Source organism: Stigmatopora nigra, unplaced genomic scaffold (assembly GCF_051989575.1).
Source record: "Stigmatopora nigra isolate UIUO_SnigA unplaced genomic scaffold, RoL_Snig_1.1 HiC_scaffold_61, whole genome shotgun sequence".
Classification (NCBI taxonomy): Eukaryota; Metazoa; Chordata; class Actinopteri; order Syngnathiformes; family Syngnathidae; genus Stigmatopora; species Stigmatopora nigra.
Genome location: NW_027551639.1, coordinates 68745 through 85483, shown reverse-complemented (window position 1 = coordinate 85483; position 16739 = coordinate 68745). Strand labels below are relative to the sequence as shown.

The 16739-nt window shown below is 39.5% G+C and overlaps 2 protein-coding genes across 7 annotated transcripts in view; one reads left to right on the top strand and one right to left on the bottom strand.

The window, feature by feature from the left end:
• Window positions 1-8577, top strand: part of cdk10 (cyclin dependent kinase 10) — a 28360-nt gene extending 19783 nt beyond the window's left edge. For both annotated transcript variants that reach the window (XM_077711917.1, XM_077711918.1), the window contains exons 5-7: window positions 2928-2980; window positions 3066-7417; window positions 7503-8577. In XM_077711917.1, coding sequence (XP_077568043.1) covers window positions 2928-2980; window positions 3066-3160 — 148 coding nt within the window. In that variant the 3' untranslated portion in view covers window positions 3161-7417; window positions 7503-8577. The remainder of the gene's footprint in view (window positions 1-2927; window positions 2981-3065; window positions 7418-7502) is intronic.
• Window positions 8578-10025: 1448 nt separating this feature from the next.
• The window catches only part of vps4a (vacuolar protein sorting 4 homolog A), a 62033-nt gene continuing 55319 nt past the window's right edge, over window positions 10026-16739 (bottom strand). For 3 of the 5 annotated variants that reach the window (XM_077711916.1, XM_077711911.1, XM_077711913.1), the window contains one exon: window positions 10026-10760. In XM_077711916.1, the coding sequence (XP_077568042.1) occupies window positions 10626-10760 (135 nt within the window). In that variant the 3' untranslated portion in view covers window positions 10026-10625. Of the gene's footprint in view, window positions 10765-16739 lie in introns of all 5 variants that reach the window. The other 2 variants (XM_077711914.1, XM_077711915.1) reach the window with 1 other exon arrangement.

Genomic DNA, 16739 nt, shown 5'->3' with positions numbered 1-16739 from the left:
CCTTCACCCTGACTTTCAGCTGCAGTTTTTAAAAAGAACATATCATGGATTGTTTGCTTTTGTCTTCCCTTCAAAAACATTCGGAAAATGACGCACACAAATGTTCTTACAATAGCATAACTCACGAACACTTGACAACAGAAAGTAGTATACTCCTCTCGACCATTCTGCACTGACTAACGGGGAAAAAAAACGAAGAGTGAAGAGAGTGCTCAAGAGACATTTACATGAACGAGGGAGTTGCGGCGAGATGTTCTCATAAGCAGCCTGTCACATGAGCTGTATTCTTGTATATCAAAATTTGTCTCATATCTCAAATTGCTCGTATGGCGGGGCACTTGTATGTCAAGGTATTCCTGTACAATACAATTAAACCTAATAATGATGAGCAAGGTAAGTTTAATAATAGAGCAAAGCATTTCTCCATTGCAAGCAAATGTATTACAGTAATATGACATAATATCCGGACACTGGGAGGCAAACCCAACATGTGGAATAAGGTGCTCTGGTCAGATTAAACCAAAGTCAAACTTTTTGGCCACGCTGCAAAACGAAATGTTTGGTGTAAAAGCAACACAGCTCATCATCCTGAACACACCATTTGCACTTTCAAACATTGTGGTGTTAGCCCAGACATGGGCAAACTACGGCCCGCGGGCCATGTAAGGCCCTTAGGCTTTTTAATCCGGCCCGCCGACGTTGTCCAAATAGTTTTTGTTCCAGCATGCCGACGCCAGTGGCAGTAGCTCTGTCCAGTCTTTATTGTTTTTCGTGTTTTACAGCCCCCTCTATCTTTTTATAAATTACATTTTAATATTTCATAATACATTCCTTTTTACTTTACTTTGTACTTAATACTTTTTACTTTAATGATGAGTGATGAGTATGTTAACTCTTAAGTCCTTTTTTTCTGTTTGTTTCATATGTACTGTTAACGGATGCAGTTTTTTATGTATCTTGTGCGGCCAATCTGTCAAATTTTTAAAGTCATTGTGGCCCCAGACCGAAACGTTTGCCCGCCCCTGCTCTAGTGAATTTAACAATGCTGTAAAGTCAAATTAAGATGAATAAATAGTTAGCTTGGAAGTAAAATACTGTTGTTAACAACCCTCAACCCTTAATTCCCCATAAATTAGTGATGTTCACATGACCAGTTATAATGACCATTATTTAGACCTCCATATAAGTGCAATAACACTTAAGAATAGTTTCTCTTCTAATCTTGTATCCTTGGCCAAATGTTGCTTGTAACAGCAAAGGTTAAATCTTAAATCAGTCAATTCATGGTGGCTGACAACAGAATAAATGAAGTTGAAAAGATTTCCATTTGTGCATTTTGCATTTAGTCCAGTACTGTGACATGACGTGTTTTCACCAAGAAAGGATGGACCAGACACTACATTGTCCACCATGACTCAACAGTTAATTCTGCACTAATAATTAGGTGAGATAAAATACTGTTACAATTGAATGTAAATTATTGAGTAGAAAGAGCAACAACCCCTCTCACCCTTCACACAGCCAAAAAATAAAACCACTTTAATCTGTTAGGAAGGCTGTTATAAGAGCATGCCATAAAAAAGTGAAATCCAATGTTTTCCAATGTTTGACTGCTCAATCAATGACATATTTGCAGTGAGGGTCTTGAAATGATCAGAATGGCAGAGGTGTTTTGGGGAACAGTTGACCTACTTAAGGTCAGGTAAAGAGGTGAGGTAGGGCTGGTGGCGCTTGCTCAGCCCTCCATCCCAAAGTCTTCTGTAAACTTCTTGACCTTGAGGAGATCATCAGTGTTTTTCCAATGACGAATGAGCAAGACTTTCAGTTTTTCAATGTGCAAAACTGATAGATATACCCCAAATGATTTGCAGCTGTAATTGCAGCAAAAGGTGGCGCTACGAAGTATTAATGCAAGAAGGCCGAATAATATTGCACACCACACTTTTCAGATTTTATTTGTTCAGAAAGTTTAACAAAGTTTAAATTATCCAATAATAGAGTCGGTTAGTGTGTCGGCCTCACCGATCCGGGGTCCAGGTTCAAATTTGATTGAATGGGCCTGCATCGGTTTCCTCTGGGTACTTCGGTTTCCTTCCCACATTCCAAAAACATGCATGGTTGGCTGATTGATCACTCTAAATTGCCCCTAGGTTTGGGTGTGAGTGTGCATGGTTGTCGGTCTCCTTGTGCCTTAGGATTGGCTGGCTACCGGGTTGTCCCCTGCCTCGGAGACAGATGGGATTGGCTCCAGCATCCTCCGTGATTCTAATGAGAATAAAGCGGTCCAGAAAATGAGATGAGATAATAGAGTCTGGTGCTGGAGTTTATCCCAGCTAACTACGGGCACCAGGTGGGAGACACCCTAAATCGGAGGGCACAAGCAGACAGAGGAAACTTCATGATCACACCCATACCTAGGGGCAATTTAGAGTTCTCAGACAGCCTGCAGTTTTTGGAATTTGTGAGGAAACCAGGGTACCCAGAGAAAACTCACGAAAGCCTGGGGAGAATGCAATGCCTCGAAGCATCTGACTTAGTAAAACACACCTTTTAAAAAACTAGAATTAAGTGTCTTTGCACATTCATGGTGGGTTTTGTCCGGCTACTCCGTTTTTTCTCCAACATTCTAAAAACATGCAGGGTAGGCTGGTTCAAAACTCTAAATTGTCCATGAATGAGTGTGAATGGTTGTCCGTCTACTTGTCCCCCGCAATTGGCTGGCCACCAATTCAGGGTGCCTCCGGCCCGCAGTCAGTTGTGATCGGCTCCAGCACCCCCCAGCAACCCTTGTGAGGTTCAGAAAATAAATGCATGTAATGATTATCCATTTTACACGACTTTCAAGTATGTTGAACCACCAACGAGTAGTGTTGTACTTACCTTCAGTTCTTTTTCACATGTTGGATTAAAGTCTTGTGTTTACCCAGAGCAAATGCCAATGATTGTTTGGAGAGCTCCTACTTCAAGGAGAAACCTCAACGTGAGTAAACTGTTGCTAAATGCAATTGTTCCTTACGGTCTACTAATTTTAATCTGAATGTTATTTCTTCCTCTGTGTTGTGCAGCTTGTGAGCCTGAGCTGATGCCAACCTTCCCTCACCATCGCAACAAACATACTGCTTGTCAGCCAGAGAGCCATATGAAACGCAGCAAGATTTAGCAAAAAATGGGTGGACCATTCATACTAAAACTCAAATGGTGCAGTGTTTTGTACAGAGCGCTAGATGTCACATGCATGCGCACGGGGTATTTATTTCATGTGCATGAAATAGGTGGTGAGCTTACAAAGTCAAATAGCGCATCGAGCACATCTTTACAAAATCATCTTTAGAAAATAAAAACTCCCATCTGTGAATTTCACATTGATTCTTTTTGGGGTCTTTCCAAACGTGGAGCGTATTGGGGTAGACCTGCCAACTGGTTTAATAATTGTTTGTTCATGTCCAGCCAATGTGGCCAAACTGGTTTTACAATTGTTTGTTAGGACAGTGGAATGTAGGAGAAGCCAACTAGCTGGCCTTGCAATTGTTTGTTCGCATCACGAAGTGTAAGATAGCTAACTAGCTGGCCTTGCAATTGTTTCCTTGTATTGTGGAATATGGCCAACTCGCTTTGGAACTGTTTGTTTGAAACGCGCAGCATAAGATAGGCTGCGACAGTTTGTGTGAGCTATAAAAATATCATGTTTGCATACAACTTAAACCTGCTAATCTCTAACCATATTAGCCCAAAGTTTTGTTTACATAAATTCTGTCATGCATCACTGTTTCAGAAATACATCACTTTTTTAGAAATATTAACCTGAGTTCCTATATAAAGACTGACCTAGTGTTCAGTCAGAGAGAATGCAGTCCGGTAATAAACCTATTTCCTATTTAAATTGATCTCACTCTTTCTTAACCTGCTCCTGAAGTTGTATTTTCAGACCTATCAGAGCGCTCAACGCAGGAACCGTTTCATGCGTAATGTTTAGAGATGAGCACAATTATACGTGCACACGCCCAATTGTTCATGTGTTGTCGAGTGAGTTTTTGCCGGTTTATTTTCTTTAACAAAGACAAATAAAAACTCCCATCTGTGAATTCCTTTGTCATCTTTTTAAAAAAAAAAAATAATAATAATAATTTTATTCATTACCTTTTAAAAAAAAAAAAAAAAAAATTGTTCACGAGTCCGGTGACGAACCGTCCGGGGACGAAGCGTCTGTCGATGAAATGCCTGGTCACGAAAGTAAAGGGGTTGAATAATGTTGCACACCACCACTTTTCAGTTTGTTAAAAAAGTTTAAAATATCCAAGATATTGTCCCACTTCATGATTGTGTTATCTGTGTGCTTGTTGTTGATTCGAGGCAAAAAAATGTTTTTATATCTTTGTCACCCGAAATGTGGGGAAAGGTTTAAAAGTTCATGGGGGCCGAATACTTTTGCAGGGCACTCTATATACACACTATCATAATTTATCTTGTTTGCATTGTAACTCAAATCATGTCTGTAAAGACACTGACATTTTACTTGTATATATATAATGCCGAACCCTTCTCAAATAATGTGGTGGTCCAATGTTTGGTACATTTTTACCTTATGTCATAGGCCTTTTAATTATTTGAATTGAAGGGGAATACACAACTACTTTAGCACTTCACTCCTAGAAGTCAAGTGTTAGAGGATAGTCGCGTATTGCCCCCTTCTGACCCCTTCCAGGTGCCCAGATCTGTAAGATCACATGCCTTGCTATCTCTTAAAATGTAATTTGAGTTATGATAAACAAGATAACTGGTCGATGAAGGCATAAATATGGCTACGGATTTGTAAAGTATAAACACTTGGAAGCTTATTGACCAAATTGCTAAATACAGAGTAAATAATAATAATAATAATAATAGTAATAAAGCAATGCCAAATTAATTTACCAAGTGGTTTATTTCTAGATCAGATGGTGTCATTTGTGACTCTCTGAAGGTGTGCTCGATGTGTTTTACCCTTGTATCCATTACAACAGGGTTCCCCAAACACCGGGCCGGGGACTGATACCAGTCCACGAGCCACCAGTGCCAGTCCCTCAGAGAAATTTGTTACTGTAAATTAGAGGAGTTGTTATTATAATAATGATGGATATAATGCTTGGCTCTTTTTTTGGCATTGTGGACTGCCCTGGTGACACAGTCAAACACCTCCAAGTCCACAAAGCACATATTGGCTGGTTGGGTGAAAGCTGAGGACCCCTTTGTGAATGTGATGTTACCTATGCACCTATCGTTCCAGACAGTTTCTTTTTGTTTCTGTAATACAAGAAGTTCACATTAACCTCCTGACTACCAGGAAAAAATGTAGTCCAATCACATTCATTTTGAAATTCCCCAATCTAATTGAAGTAATTAGATTACTGCAAAAGAAATTTGGTTTCATTGGAAAGCTCTGAATGTTAGGTGTTTCCCAATGACAAGCATTGAACACGTGACTTTTGGACCCAATTGGCTTAAATCTGCACACCAATTTTGCCAACCTCAACACAACAATCACAAAAGATGTCCACGTCATTGATATAAATCTTTATTAATTCCCCATAAATTAGTGATGTTCACATGACCAGTTATAACGACCATTATTTAGACCTCCATATAAGTACATTAACACTTAAGAATAGTTTCTCTTCTAATCTTGTATCCTTGGCCAAATGTTGCTTGTAACAGCAAAGGTTAAATCTTAAATCAGTCAATTCATGGTGGCTGACAACAGAATAAATGAAGTTGAAAAGATTTCCATTTGTGCATTTTGCATTTAGTCCAGTACTGTGACATGACGTGTTTTCACCAAGAAAGGATGGACCAGACACTACATTGTCCACCATGACTCAACAGTTAATTCTGCACTAATAATTAGGTGAGATAAAATACTGTTACAATTGAATGTAAATTATTGAGTAGAAAGAGCAACAACCCCTCTCACCCTTCACACAGCCAAAAAATAAAACCACTTTAATCTGTTAGGAAGGCTGTTATAAGAGCATGCCATAAAAAAGTGAAATCCAATGTTTTCCAATGTTTGACTGCTCAATCAATGACATATTTGCAGTGAGGGTCTTGAAATGATCAGAATGGCAGAGGTGTTTTGGGGAACAGTTGACCTACTTAAGGTCAGGTAAAGAGGTGAGGTAGGGCTGGTGGCGCTTGCTCAGCCCTCCATCCCAAAGTCTTCTGTAAACTTCTTGACCTTGAGGAGATCATCAGTGTTTTTCCAATGACGAATGAGCAAGACTTTCAGTTTTTCAATGTGCAAAACTGATAGATATACCCCAAATGATTTGCAGCTGTAATTGCAGCAAAAGGTGGCGCTACGAAGTATTAATGCAAGAAGGCCGAATAATATTGCACACCACACTTTTCAGATTTTATTTGTTCAGAAAGTTTAACAAAGTTTAAATTATCCAATAATAGAGTCGGTTAGTGTGTCGGCCTCACCGATCCGGGGTCCAGGTTCAAATTTGATTGAATGGGCCTGCATCGGTTTCCTCTGGGTACTTCGGTTTCCTTCCCACATTCCAAAAACATGCATGGTTGGCTGATTGATCACTCTAAATTGCCCCTAGGTTTGGGTGTGAGTGTGCATGGTTGTCGGTCTCCTTGTGCCTTAGGATTGGCTGGCTACCGGGTTGTCCCCTGCCTCGGAGACAGATGGGATTGGCTCCAGCATCCTCCGTGATTCTAATGAGAATAAAGCGGTCCAGAAAATGAGATGAGATAATAGAGTCTGGTGCTGGAGTTTATCCCAGCTAACTACGGGCACCAGGTGGGAGACACCCTAAATCGGAGGGCACAAGCAGACAGAGGAAACTTCATGATCACACCCATACCTAGGGGCAATTTAGAGTTCTCAGACAGCCTGCAGTTTTTGGAATTTGTGAGGAAACCAGGGTACCCAGAGAAAACTCACGAAAGCCTGGGGAGAATGCAATGCCTCGAAGCATCTGACTTAGTAAAACACACCTTTTAAAAAACTAGAATTAAGTGTCTTTGCACATTCATGGTGGGTTTTGTCCGGCTACTCCGTTTTTTCTCCAACATTCTAAAAACATGCAGGGTAGGCTGGTTCAAAACTCTAAATTGTCCATGAATGAGTGTGAATGGTTGTCCGTCTACTTGTCCCCCGCAATTGGCTGGCCACCAATTCAGGGTGCCTCCGGCCCGCAGTCAGTTGTGATCGGCTCCAGCACCCCCCAGCAACCCTTGTGAGGTTCAGAAAATAAATGCATGTAATGATTATCCATTTTACAGGACTTTCAAGTATGTTGAACCACCAACGAGTAGTGTTGTACTTACCTTCAGTTCTTTTTCACATGTTGGATTAAAGTCTTGTGTTTACCCAGAGCAAATGCCAATGATTGTTTGGAGAGCTCCTACTTCAAGGAGAAACCTCAACGTGAGTAAACTGTTGCTAAATGCAATTGTTCCTTACGGTCTACTAATTTTAATCTGAATGTTATTTCTTCCTCTGTGTTGTGCAGCTTGTGAGCCTGAGCTGATGCCAACCTTCCCTCACCATCGCAACAAACATACTGCTTGTCAGCCAGAGAGCCATATGAAACGCAGCAAGATTTAGCAAAAAATGGGTGGACCATTCATACTAAAACTCAAATGGTGCAGTGTTTTGTACAGAGCGCTAGATGTCACATGCATGCGCACGGGGTATTTATTTCATGTGCATGAAATAGGTGGTGAGCTTACAAAGTCAAATAGCGCATCGAGCACATCTTTACAAAATCATCTTTAGAAAATAAAAACTCCCATCTGTGAATTTCACATTGATTCTTTTTGGGGTCTTTCCAAACGTGGAGCGTATTGGGGTAGACCTGCCAACTGGTTTAATAATTGTTTGTTCATGTCCAGCCAATGTGGCCAAACTGGTTTTACAATTGTTTGTTAGGACAGTGGAATGTAGGAGAAGCCAACTAGCTGGCCTTGCAATTGTTTGTTCGCATCACGAAGTGTAAGATAGCTAACTAGCTGGCCTTGCAATTGTTTCCTTGTATTGTGGAATATGGCCAACTCGCTTTGGAACTGTTTGTTTGAAACGCGCAGCATAAGATAGGCTGCGACAGTTTGTGTGAGCTATAAAAATATCATGTTTGCATACAACTTAAACCTGCTAATCTCTAACCATATTAGCCCAAAGTTTTGTTTACATAAATTCTGTCATGCATCACTGTTTCAGAAATACATCACTTTTTTAGAAATATTAACCTGAGTTCCTATATAAAGACTGACCTAGTGTTCAGTCAGAGAGAATTGCGAAGAAGGCAGGCTGTGAGAGGTTCACGGCTGTCGGAGCATTCTCCAACCATCCTGCAGTCCGGTAATAAACCTATTTCCTATTTAAATTGATCTCACTCTTTCTTAACCTGCTCCTGAAGTTGTATTTTCAGACCTATCAGAGCGCTCAACGCAGGAACCGTTTCATGCGTAATGTTTAGAGATGAGCACAATTATACGTGCACACGCCCAATTGTTCATGTGTTGTCGAGTGAGTTTTTGCCGGTTTATTTTCTTTAACAAAGACAAATAAAAACTCCCATCTGTGAATTCCTTTGTCATCTTTTTAAAAAAAAAAAATAATAATAATAATTTTATTCATTACCTTTTAAAAAAAAAAAAAAAAATTGTTCACGAGTCCGGTGACGAACCGTCCGGGGACGAAGCGTCTGTCGATGAAATGCCTGGTCACGAAAGTAAAGGGGTTGAATAATGTTGCACACCACCACTTTTCAGTTTGTTAAAAAAGTTTAAAATATCCAAGATATTGTCCCACTTCATGATTGTGTTATCTGTGTGCTTGTTGTTGATTCGAGGCAAAAAAATGTTTTTATATCTTTGTCACCCGAAATGTGGGGAAAGGTTTAAAAGTTCATGGGGGCCGAATACTTTTGCAGGGCACTCTATATACACACTATCATCATTTATCTTGTTTGCATTGTAACTCAAATCATGTCTGTAAAGACACTGACATTTTACTTGTATATATATAATGCCGAACCCTTCTCAAATAATGTGGTGGTCCAATGTTTGGTACATTTTTACCTTATGTCATAGGCCTTTTAATTATTTGAATTGAAGGGGAATACACAACTACTTTAGCACTTCACTCCTAGAAGTCAAGTGTTAGAGGATAGTCGCGTATTGCCCCCTTCTGACCCCTTCCAGGTGCCCAGATCTGTAAGATCACATGCCTTGCTATCTCTTAAAATGTAATTTGAGTTATGATAAACAAGATAACTGGTCGATGAAGGCATAAATATGGCTACGGATTTGTAAAGTATAAACACTTGGAAGCTTATTGACCAAATTGCTAAATACAGAGTAAATAATAATAATAATAATAGTAATAAAGCAATGCCAAATTAATTTACCAAGTGGTTTATTTCTAGATCAGATGGTGTCATTTGTGACTCTCTGAAGGTGTGCTCGATGTGTTTTACCCTTGTATCCATTACAACAGGGTTCCCCAAACACCGGGCCGGGGACTGATACCAGTCCACGAGCCACCAGTGCCAGTCCCTCAGAGAAATTTGTTACTGTAAATTAGAGGAGTTGTTATTATAATAATGATGGATATAATGCTTGGCTCTTTTTTTGGCATTGTGGACTGCCCTGGTGACACAGTCAAACACCTCCAAGTCCACAAAGCACATATTGGCTGGTTGGGTGAAAGCTGAGGACCCCTTTGTGAATGTGATGTTACCTATGCACCTATCGTTCCAGACAGTTTCTTTTTGTTTCTGTAATACAAGAAGTTCACATTAACCTCCTGACTACCAGGAAAAAATGTAGTCCAATCACATTCATTTTGAAATTCCCCAATCTAATTGAAGTAATTAGATTACTGCAAAAGAAATTTGGTTTCATTGGAAAGCTCTGAATGTTAGGTGTTTCCCAATGACAAGCATTGAACACGTGACTTTTGGACCCAATTGGCTTAAATCTGCACACCAATTTTGCCAACCTCAACACAACAATCACAAAAGATGTCCACGTCATTGATATAAATCTTTATTAATTCCCCATAAATTAGTGATGTTCACATGACCAGTTATAACGACCATTATTTAGACCTCCATATAAGTACATTAACACTTAAGAATAGTTTCTCTTCTAATCTTGTATCCTTGGCCAAATGTTGCTTGTAACAGCAAAGGTTAAATCTTAAATCAGTCAATTCATGGTGGCTGACAACAGAATAAATGAAGTTGAAAACATTTCCATTTGTGCATTTTGCATTTAGTCCAGTACTGTGACATGACGTGTTTTCACCAAGAAAGGATGGACCAGACACTACATTGTCCACCATGACTCAACAGTTAATTCTGCACTAATAATTAGGTGAGATAAAATACTGTTACAATTGAATGTAAATTATTGAGTAGAAAGAGCAACAACCCCTCTCACCCTTCACACAGCCAAAAAATAAAACCACTTTAATCTGTTAGGAAGGCTGTTATAAGAGCATGCCATAAAAAAGTGAAATCCAATGTTTTCCAATGTTTGACTGCTCAATCAATGACATATTTGCAGTGAGGGTCTTGAAATGATCAGAATGGCAGAGGTGTTTTGGGGAACAGTTGACCTACTTAAGGTCAGGTAAAGAGGTGAGGTAGGGCTGGTGGCGCTTGCTCAGCCCTCCATCCCAAAGTCTTCTGTAAACTTCTTGACCTTGAGGAGATCATCAGTGTTGACTGTTGGCCGAGTAATGGAAAGAGATCGCAGCATGTCTGTCTATGTGGGGAGGGGGAAAAAAAAATTCACACCAAGTTGGGTCTAATTGTCAGAGCACATAATTTTTGTACATAGATTTTTTCAGGTATTAGGCCAGGTACATTTTAATGAATATTAATATTTTTGTAAATGATGTATTATTGCAATTTATGATTTCTATATGATTTGGGATAAATTGGGACATTTTCATATTCAAATAAGTGAAATACACATCGATTAAAAAAAAGTGTGCCCCTACAAAGGAGCGTGTTTCATTTGACATGCAAACTGGCATTTTTATTGTTTTGTTGTACAATTTGAATTTTTTCTAAATTTCTTTGAGTTATTACATTAGTATTTTACAAGCAGCCATAGGTTGGATGAAAAAAATTAATATTTAAACAAAAAAATATTAAAGTGATCTCTGCTGGTACCTCCTCCAGAAATGCTCTGTTTACAAATATCCAATACTATGATTAGTTTCTAAAGTGAAGTAGTCCCGACTCAGCCAAAATCTTGGGACCACATTCAATACTGTCTGAGATTGACTCCAAAAACAATTATATCAGGTGCCAAAAGGATCGGGACATTGCTTGTTTCTATAAATGTTCTTTCTTTAATGTTACTGATTTACACAAAAAATGCCAATGTCAATTGAAATTCAAGCGAAGAGTCCAGTAAGGTTTATATGACTTCACATCCCCACATCAGTCAACTTGGCCTTAATATTTAAGTTTATAATATAAAGTTATGGCAGAACAAGCTATCTTCTATGCCATATAATCTATGGATATGATGACAAAGAAATACATGTCCGTTACCAATCAGGTTGAAATATGATAAATAGAAAAAAAATACCTAGGTATTTAGTTGATAAGAGAGAATATGTATCTAAGACCCTGCTTGCAGCAAAGTTATCATATTTTGTCATTTAATATACCTGGTATGTTAAATGATTTTTGCTTTTTTGAGCCTCACGTTTGTGCGCCGTTTAATATACCTGGGTATATTTAATATACCTGGGTATATTAAATGGCAACTCAGCTTTTTTGGCAAGATTTGTATGGTGTTCATGGGGAGATAATTATAGAATATTAAGTTCATTAAAATTCCAAGTCAGACTTTATTCAGCGGTAAGTAGTTTTAATCTGAGCAGTAATTAGCTTTAGTTTGCAAAACGTTGATGCACCCTGTCACGGCATAAAGAGTGCGTAGTGGATCATACCTCCCCGTTTGTGTGCCATTTAATATACTCGGGTATATTAAACAGCAAAATACGGTACTTCTTTTTTCAGCTGAGAAACAAAAATTGGACCTCAAACACAAAGATGAAAGGCCACTGATACATTGTTTGTTTGAAGATAATCAAACAAAATGTAAAAACACAACACAGCTCATGAATTGTTAGGTTGAAGCTAAAAGAGACAATTAATTAGACATCATCATCACCTAACGCTTATCTGGGGTTGGGTCAGCTTCAGCAGGGAAACCTAGACTTCCCACTCCACAGCTAATTCATCCAATTTTCCTGGTAGGATCCCAAGGCGTTCCTAGCCCAGCCAGGAGACATTGTCTCCCCACGGCCCTGAATCTGACACGGATCATACAGGGACCGTACCCCATGTAAAAGTTTTCGGTAACTTATAAACACAGTGTGCTCCTGACAAGACGGCTCTGGGAGCACGGTTGAACGCCTTCTCCAAATCCACAAAGCACATGTAGATTGGTTGGACAAAAAGTGATGAACCCCAATATAAGGACACCGAGCCGAGGGGCAATGACTATGCCTACAGCTGCTTGTTGCCTCTCATCATGAGCGACTCCAGTGTGGACGAGTGTCCATCCCCCTCGACAGGAGTCGGACCAGAGTCCGAGCTGTACTTCTCAACCTCATGCACCCAACAGACCAGAGGTGACATTCCACATTCCGTATCGATTGGACAGCCAAAGATCCCTCCTTTGGCCCAACTCATCGCACCCGACCTGTTTGGGTCCTCTCACAGGCGGGGAGCTCATGGGAAGATGTGGCCTCTTCAGGCTGTGCCTGGTCGGACCCCAGGAGTTCAGGCCAGGCAGTCGGCATCGTGCCCTATCCTACAGGCCCGGATCCAGAGAGGGGCCCCGCTCATCTAGGTCCAGGAGAGGGAAAACGTAGTTCGCTATTCTTATTCATCATAAGAGGTCTTCTGATTCATTCCTTGTCTGGTCGTTACTTCAGACCAGTTTGTCATGGGTGACCTACCATGGGCACAAGGCCCCAGACAACACGGTTCCAAGAATCATTGGGATACAAAACTGAATAAAATGTTTGTTTGGTAAATCCTCCAATATCAGGTCTTATACAGGTTATTGACCAAAATGCGCCTTTTTCTGGATATTGAGTTAATTTCACCAAATCAAAGTCAATGCGTCTAGATAAAGTAAAACATCCACCAACCATTCTTAAACCTTTTCTATTCCTGTGGTCCTCTTCTGGCTTTGTATACCTAGGGATACTATGTATTACGCCTGAATTTAGTGATTAGTTTCAAGATGATTTCATTTGATAAGGGAAAAGCTTTGGAGAGACAGATTTTAATCCTATGGCTGGGATGGAACTCAATTTGAAAATTTTGCACGCTACTATACCCAACATGGCGGCCAGGCACACGAGTGGTTAGCACATCAGCCTCACTGTTGTGTGGTTCTGGGTTCGATCCCAGGTTCAACCTTGTGTGGAGTTTGCATGTTTTTGTGTAGATTTCCTGCCCAGGCATGAGTGGGTTTTCTCCGGGTACTCTGGTTTCCTCCCACATGGCAAAAACATGCAAGGTAGGCTGTTGAATACTCTTGTCCGTCCCCTTGTGGCCTGCGATTGGCTGGCCACCAATTCAGGCCGTCCCATGCCTGGTGCCCGAAATCAGCTGTGATTGTCTCCCGTGACCCTTGTGAGGATAAGCGGTTCAGAAAATGAATGAATGAATATACACAATATAAATCCCCAAAACGTAAATGCATTTCTTGTATCTGTTATTTTAGTTTGAAATTGTCCGCATAACATTGCGGCCAGCTTTACAGTAATTCCTCGAATATTGCGGATATTGTAGACCAGACATGGGCACAATAATTGAAAAACCGCAAAGTATGATCACACCATTTATTACTACATACCATACTACAAGTTTTCACGCCTATACGAGAATTCAAGTACAAAACTAAAATTATCAAGAAATGTATTTATTAAATATATAAGCATATGAAATTACTGTAATGTATTAATATCTAAATAAATTGTCATGTTTTTTAAAGTAAATACTTTAAATACTGTACTATATATATATATATATATATATATATATATATATATATATATATATATATATATATATATATATATATATATATATATATATATATATATATATATAGTTGGGTTTATTCTGTATTACTATTATAAATATAGTTGTATTAAGTCATTTCTTTGTTAAATCATTCTCTTATTATTCTCAAAGTGTTGAGGTCATCAATAACCGCCAAGTCATCTTTAACCTGGACTGCTTGTTCCAGGATGTTTATACAAACAATTCACCCAATCTGAGTCTTCGAGATTCGGTGGTCCCTTTTGTAACGAGTCCAGGGCTTGTTATTTACAACATAGTGACGCACTTCGGGTTTTTCTTTATGTAATTATTATATGATTCTTAGATCAAGGAAGGCATAATTGTTCTAATCTAAATGTTGTTAGGTCTAGTCTCCTGTTTTTGTTATTGGTGAAATACTTTGATTGTTATTGTAGTTCCAGATGTTGTTTTTACTCATACGTGATGGAATGATCAACAACTCTGTAAATTGTTTTGATTCATGGGAATAAGAGTCGTACGAAAATGTCTATTCGGTGAGACGTTCGGAAGTTGTAGGAGAAACTCTGGCTTGCTGAATCTCCCCTCTGAGGTTTTATCCGTGATCCATTCTATTTAATTAAATGTCAATAATTGAATAAGATGTCTGCCTGCAGTTATTAATAATTACGAACGAGGGTAATGATTAATGAACCTAACATTTTTGGTCCTTCGGAGCCATGGAGGTCAATATACCGGAGCGAGAACCCAGGCGCTGCTGCGCACGGCGTCTTCAAAACCCTTGGTGGGCCGGAGTTTTCGACGGGGGCGCCTGGATTCTCGGCGGTTGAAGACTTTTCCTGCTGGAGGGAGACATCTGATGGATCTCGGGTAAGTCCACATTAATGTCTGCATGTTGTGACGGTGTTTCCAAATGCGTTAAAGGGACATTGTATGTGAGGTCCATTGTGGGCTGGTTTCGCGTCCTGGGTGACGGCGACAAAACCCTGTGTTTATACTAGTCAATGGCAGGTACGGTGGGGCACTTTGCTGGAAAGTGTCCTGTGTCTCAGGGGTAGGCACGAATATATTGTACTGGAGGTACAATGTTGGGGCTGGAAAGTGTCCTGTGTCTCAAGGGTAGGCACGAATATGTTGTAAATGTTGTATGGTGTTTGTTTGGTTTCTGCAGTAAAATTAAGATAAGCCAAGGAAATACAGTTGAAGGGGTGATAATATTAATAATAAATATAATAAAGTTAACTGTGTGAGGCACACGAACTCACTACAAAAAAGTAAAATATGGGAAACACGTGTTGTAAGGCGGGTTTGGATGACGATCCAAAAAATACGTCTAACTTGTAAGGATTGGAAAAAATTGGAAAGACAAAGCGCTTTAAAAATATTACACAGCTATATTTATGGATAAATAAATATGGGTTTGCTGGCCAGCTTAAAATGCATAAAATGCAGGATAATATATGCACAAATGCATAGAGGTAATATACATATATAAATAATATGTGAGTGGATAAAAGTGTAACAGCTTGTTCCACAGACACTAATGGCGAAATAAGGCCGGGGAGAAGTTAAAAATACTATTTTGGGAAAATAGTGGGGGCTCCCTCGGATAACGGGGATATATTTAAGACCGTGGCGGCGGGAAAGTACTGTTTGGTAAGGAAAAATAGCGGGGCCTCCTCGGCTGACGGGGAAAATATTTACCGAGATAGGTGACGGGCGCGGAGGAAGTTTAACAAAAATAAAGGGAGCTAGAAAATTAATGGGGACACTGGTATTTGATTTGGTTAATCCGGTTATGACGTTTTGTGATTACAATAAATTGGGTTTTTTTTTGTGATGCTTGGGCTTGTATAACAACAATTAGAATGGTTATTTCCAAGTGCTGGTGGTGCTTTGTTAATATAACCTATATGTACTGTCAATTTACAGCAATGTGATGGCTTATTGCAGCTTAGTTTTTGATCCCGTCCGCTAATGGGAAGATGGTGTTTAAAAAGACAAAAGAATATATACAAAATGATCATTTAAATGTTTAGCAGGGAATGTCACCTGTGTTTTTATTATGCTCTAGACTTGCCAAAAAATGTGTCGACTGCGGGGGAAGCGTTTCTGGTGCAGCGGCTGCTGATTAGATGGGAGTGAAACATGTGGGCCGCGGGGCAGACGATTTAACTGTGTTGGGCTTTCGGGAGCGTTCGGACCGTGTAAACGACTAAAATTTTGTGATCCCTTCCGTGAAGACATTATAATAATAATAATAATTGGCCTTGGGGGTGCTGAAGCAAACTTGAGGGCAGAAAATGGGTTTTTGCCATATTGTTGTGCTTGCAGCATACATATTCTGGATATATGGGGTCTTGGAAAAATATTGTGATGTAGTTGAATATCGGAAGAGGGGTTAATTTGACTGTTTAATGGTTGTCTTCTCTAAAAAGCGTTGTATTTGGGCACAGGGAAAAAGCTGGTTTGTAAACATAAGATAACAATGCTGTTTTCGCAGCAAGAGTGGAGGTCATAGTTAACGGCTTATGGCGTTTTCTGTTTGGACTTTTCAGAATAAGAACAATACATGGTCTGCAAGAAATGCAAGGTTATGCGAATGCTTTCGCATTAATATTTTGGGTTTTAAAATGAAATGTATTAAGAGGATAGAAA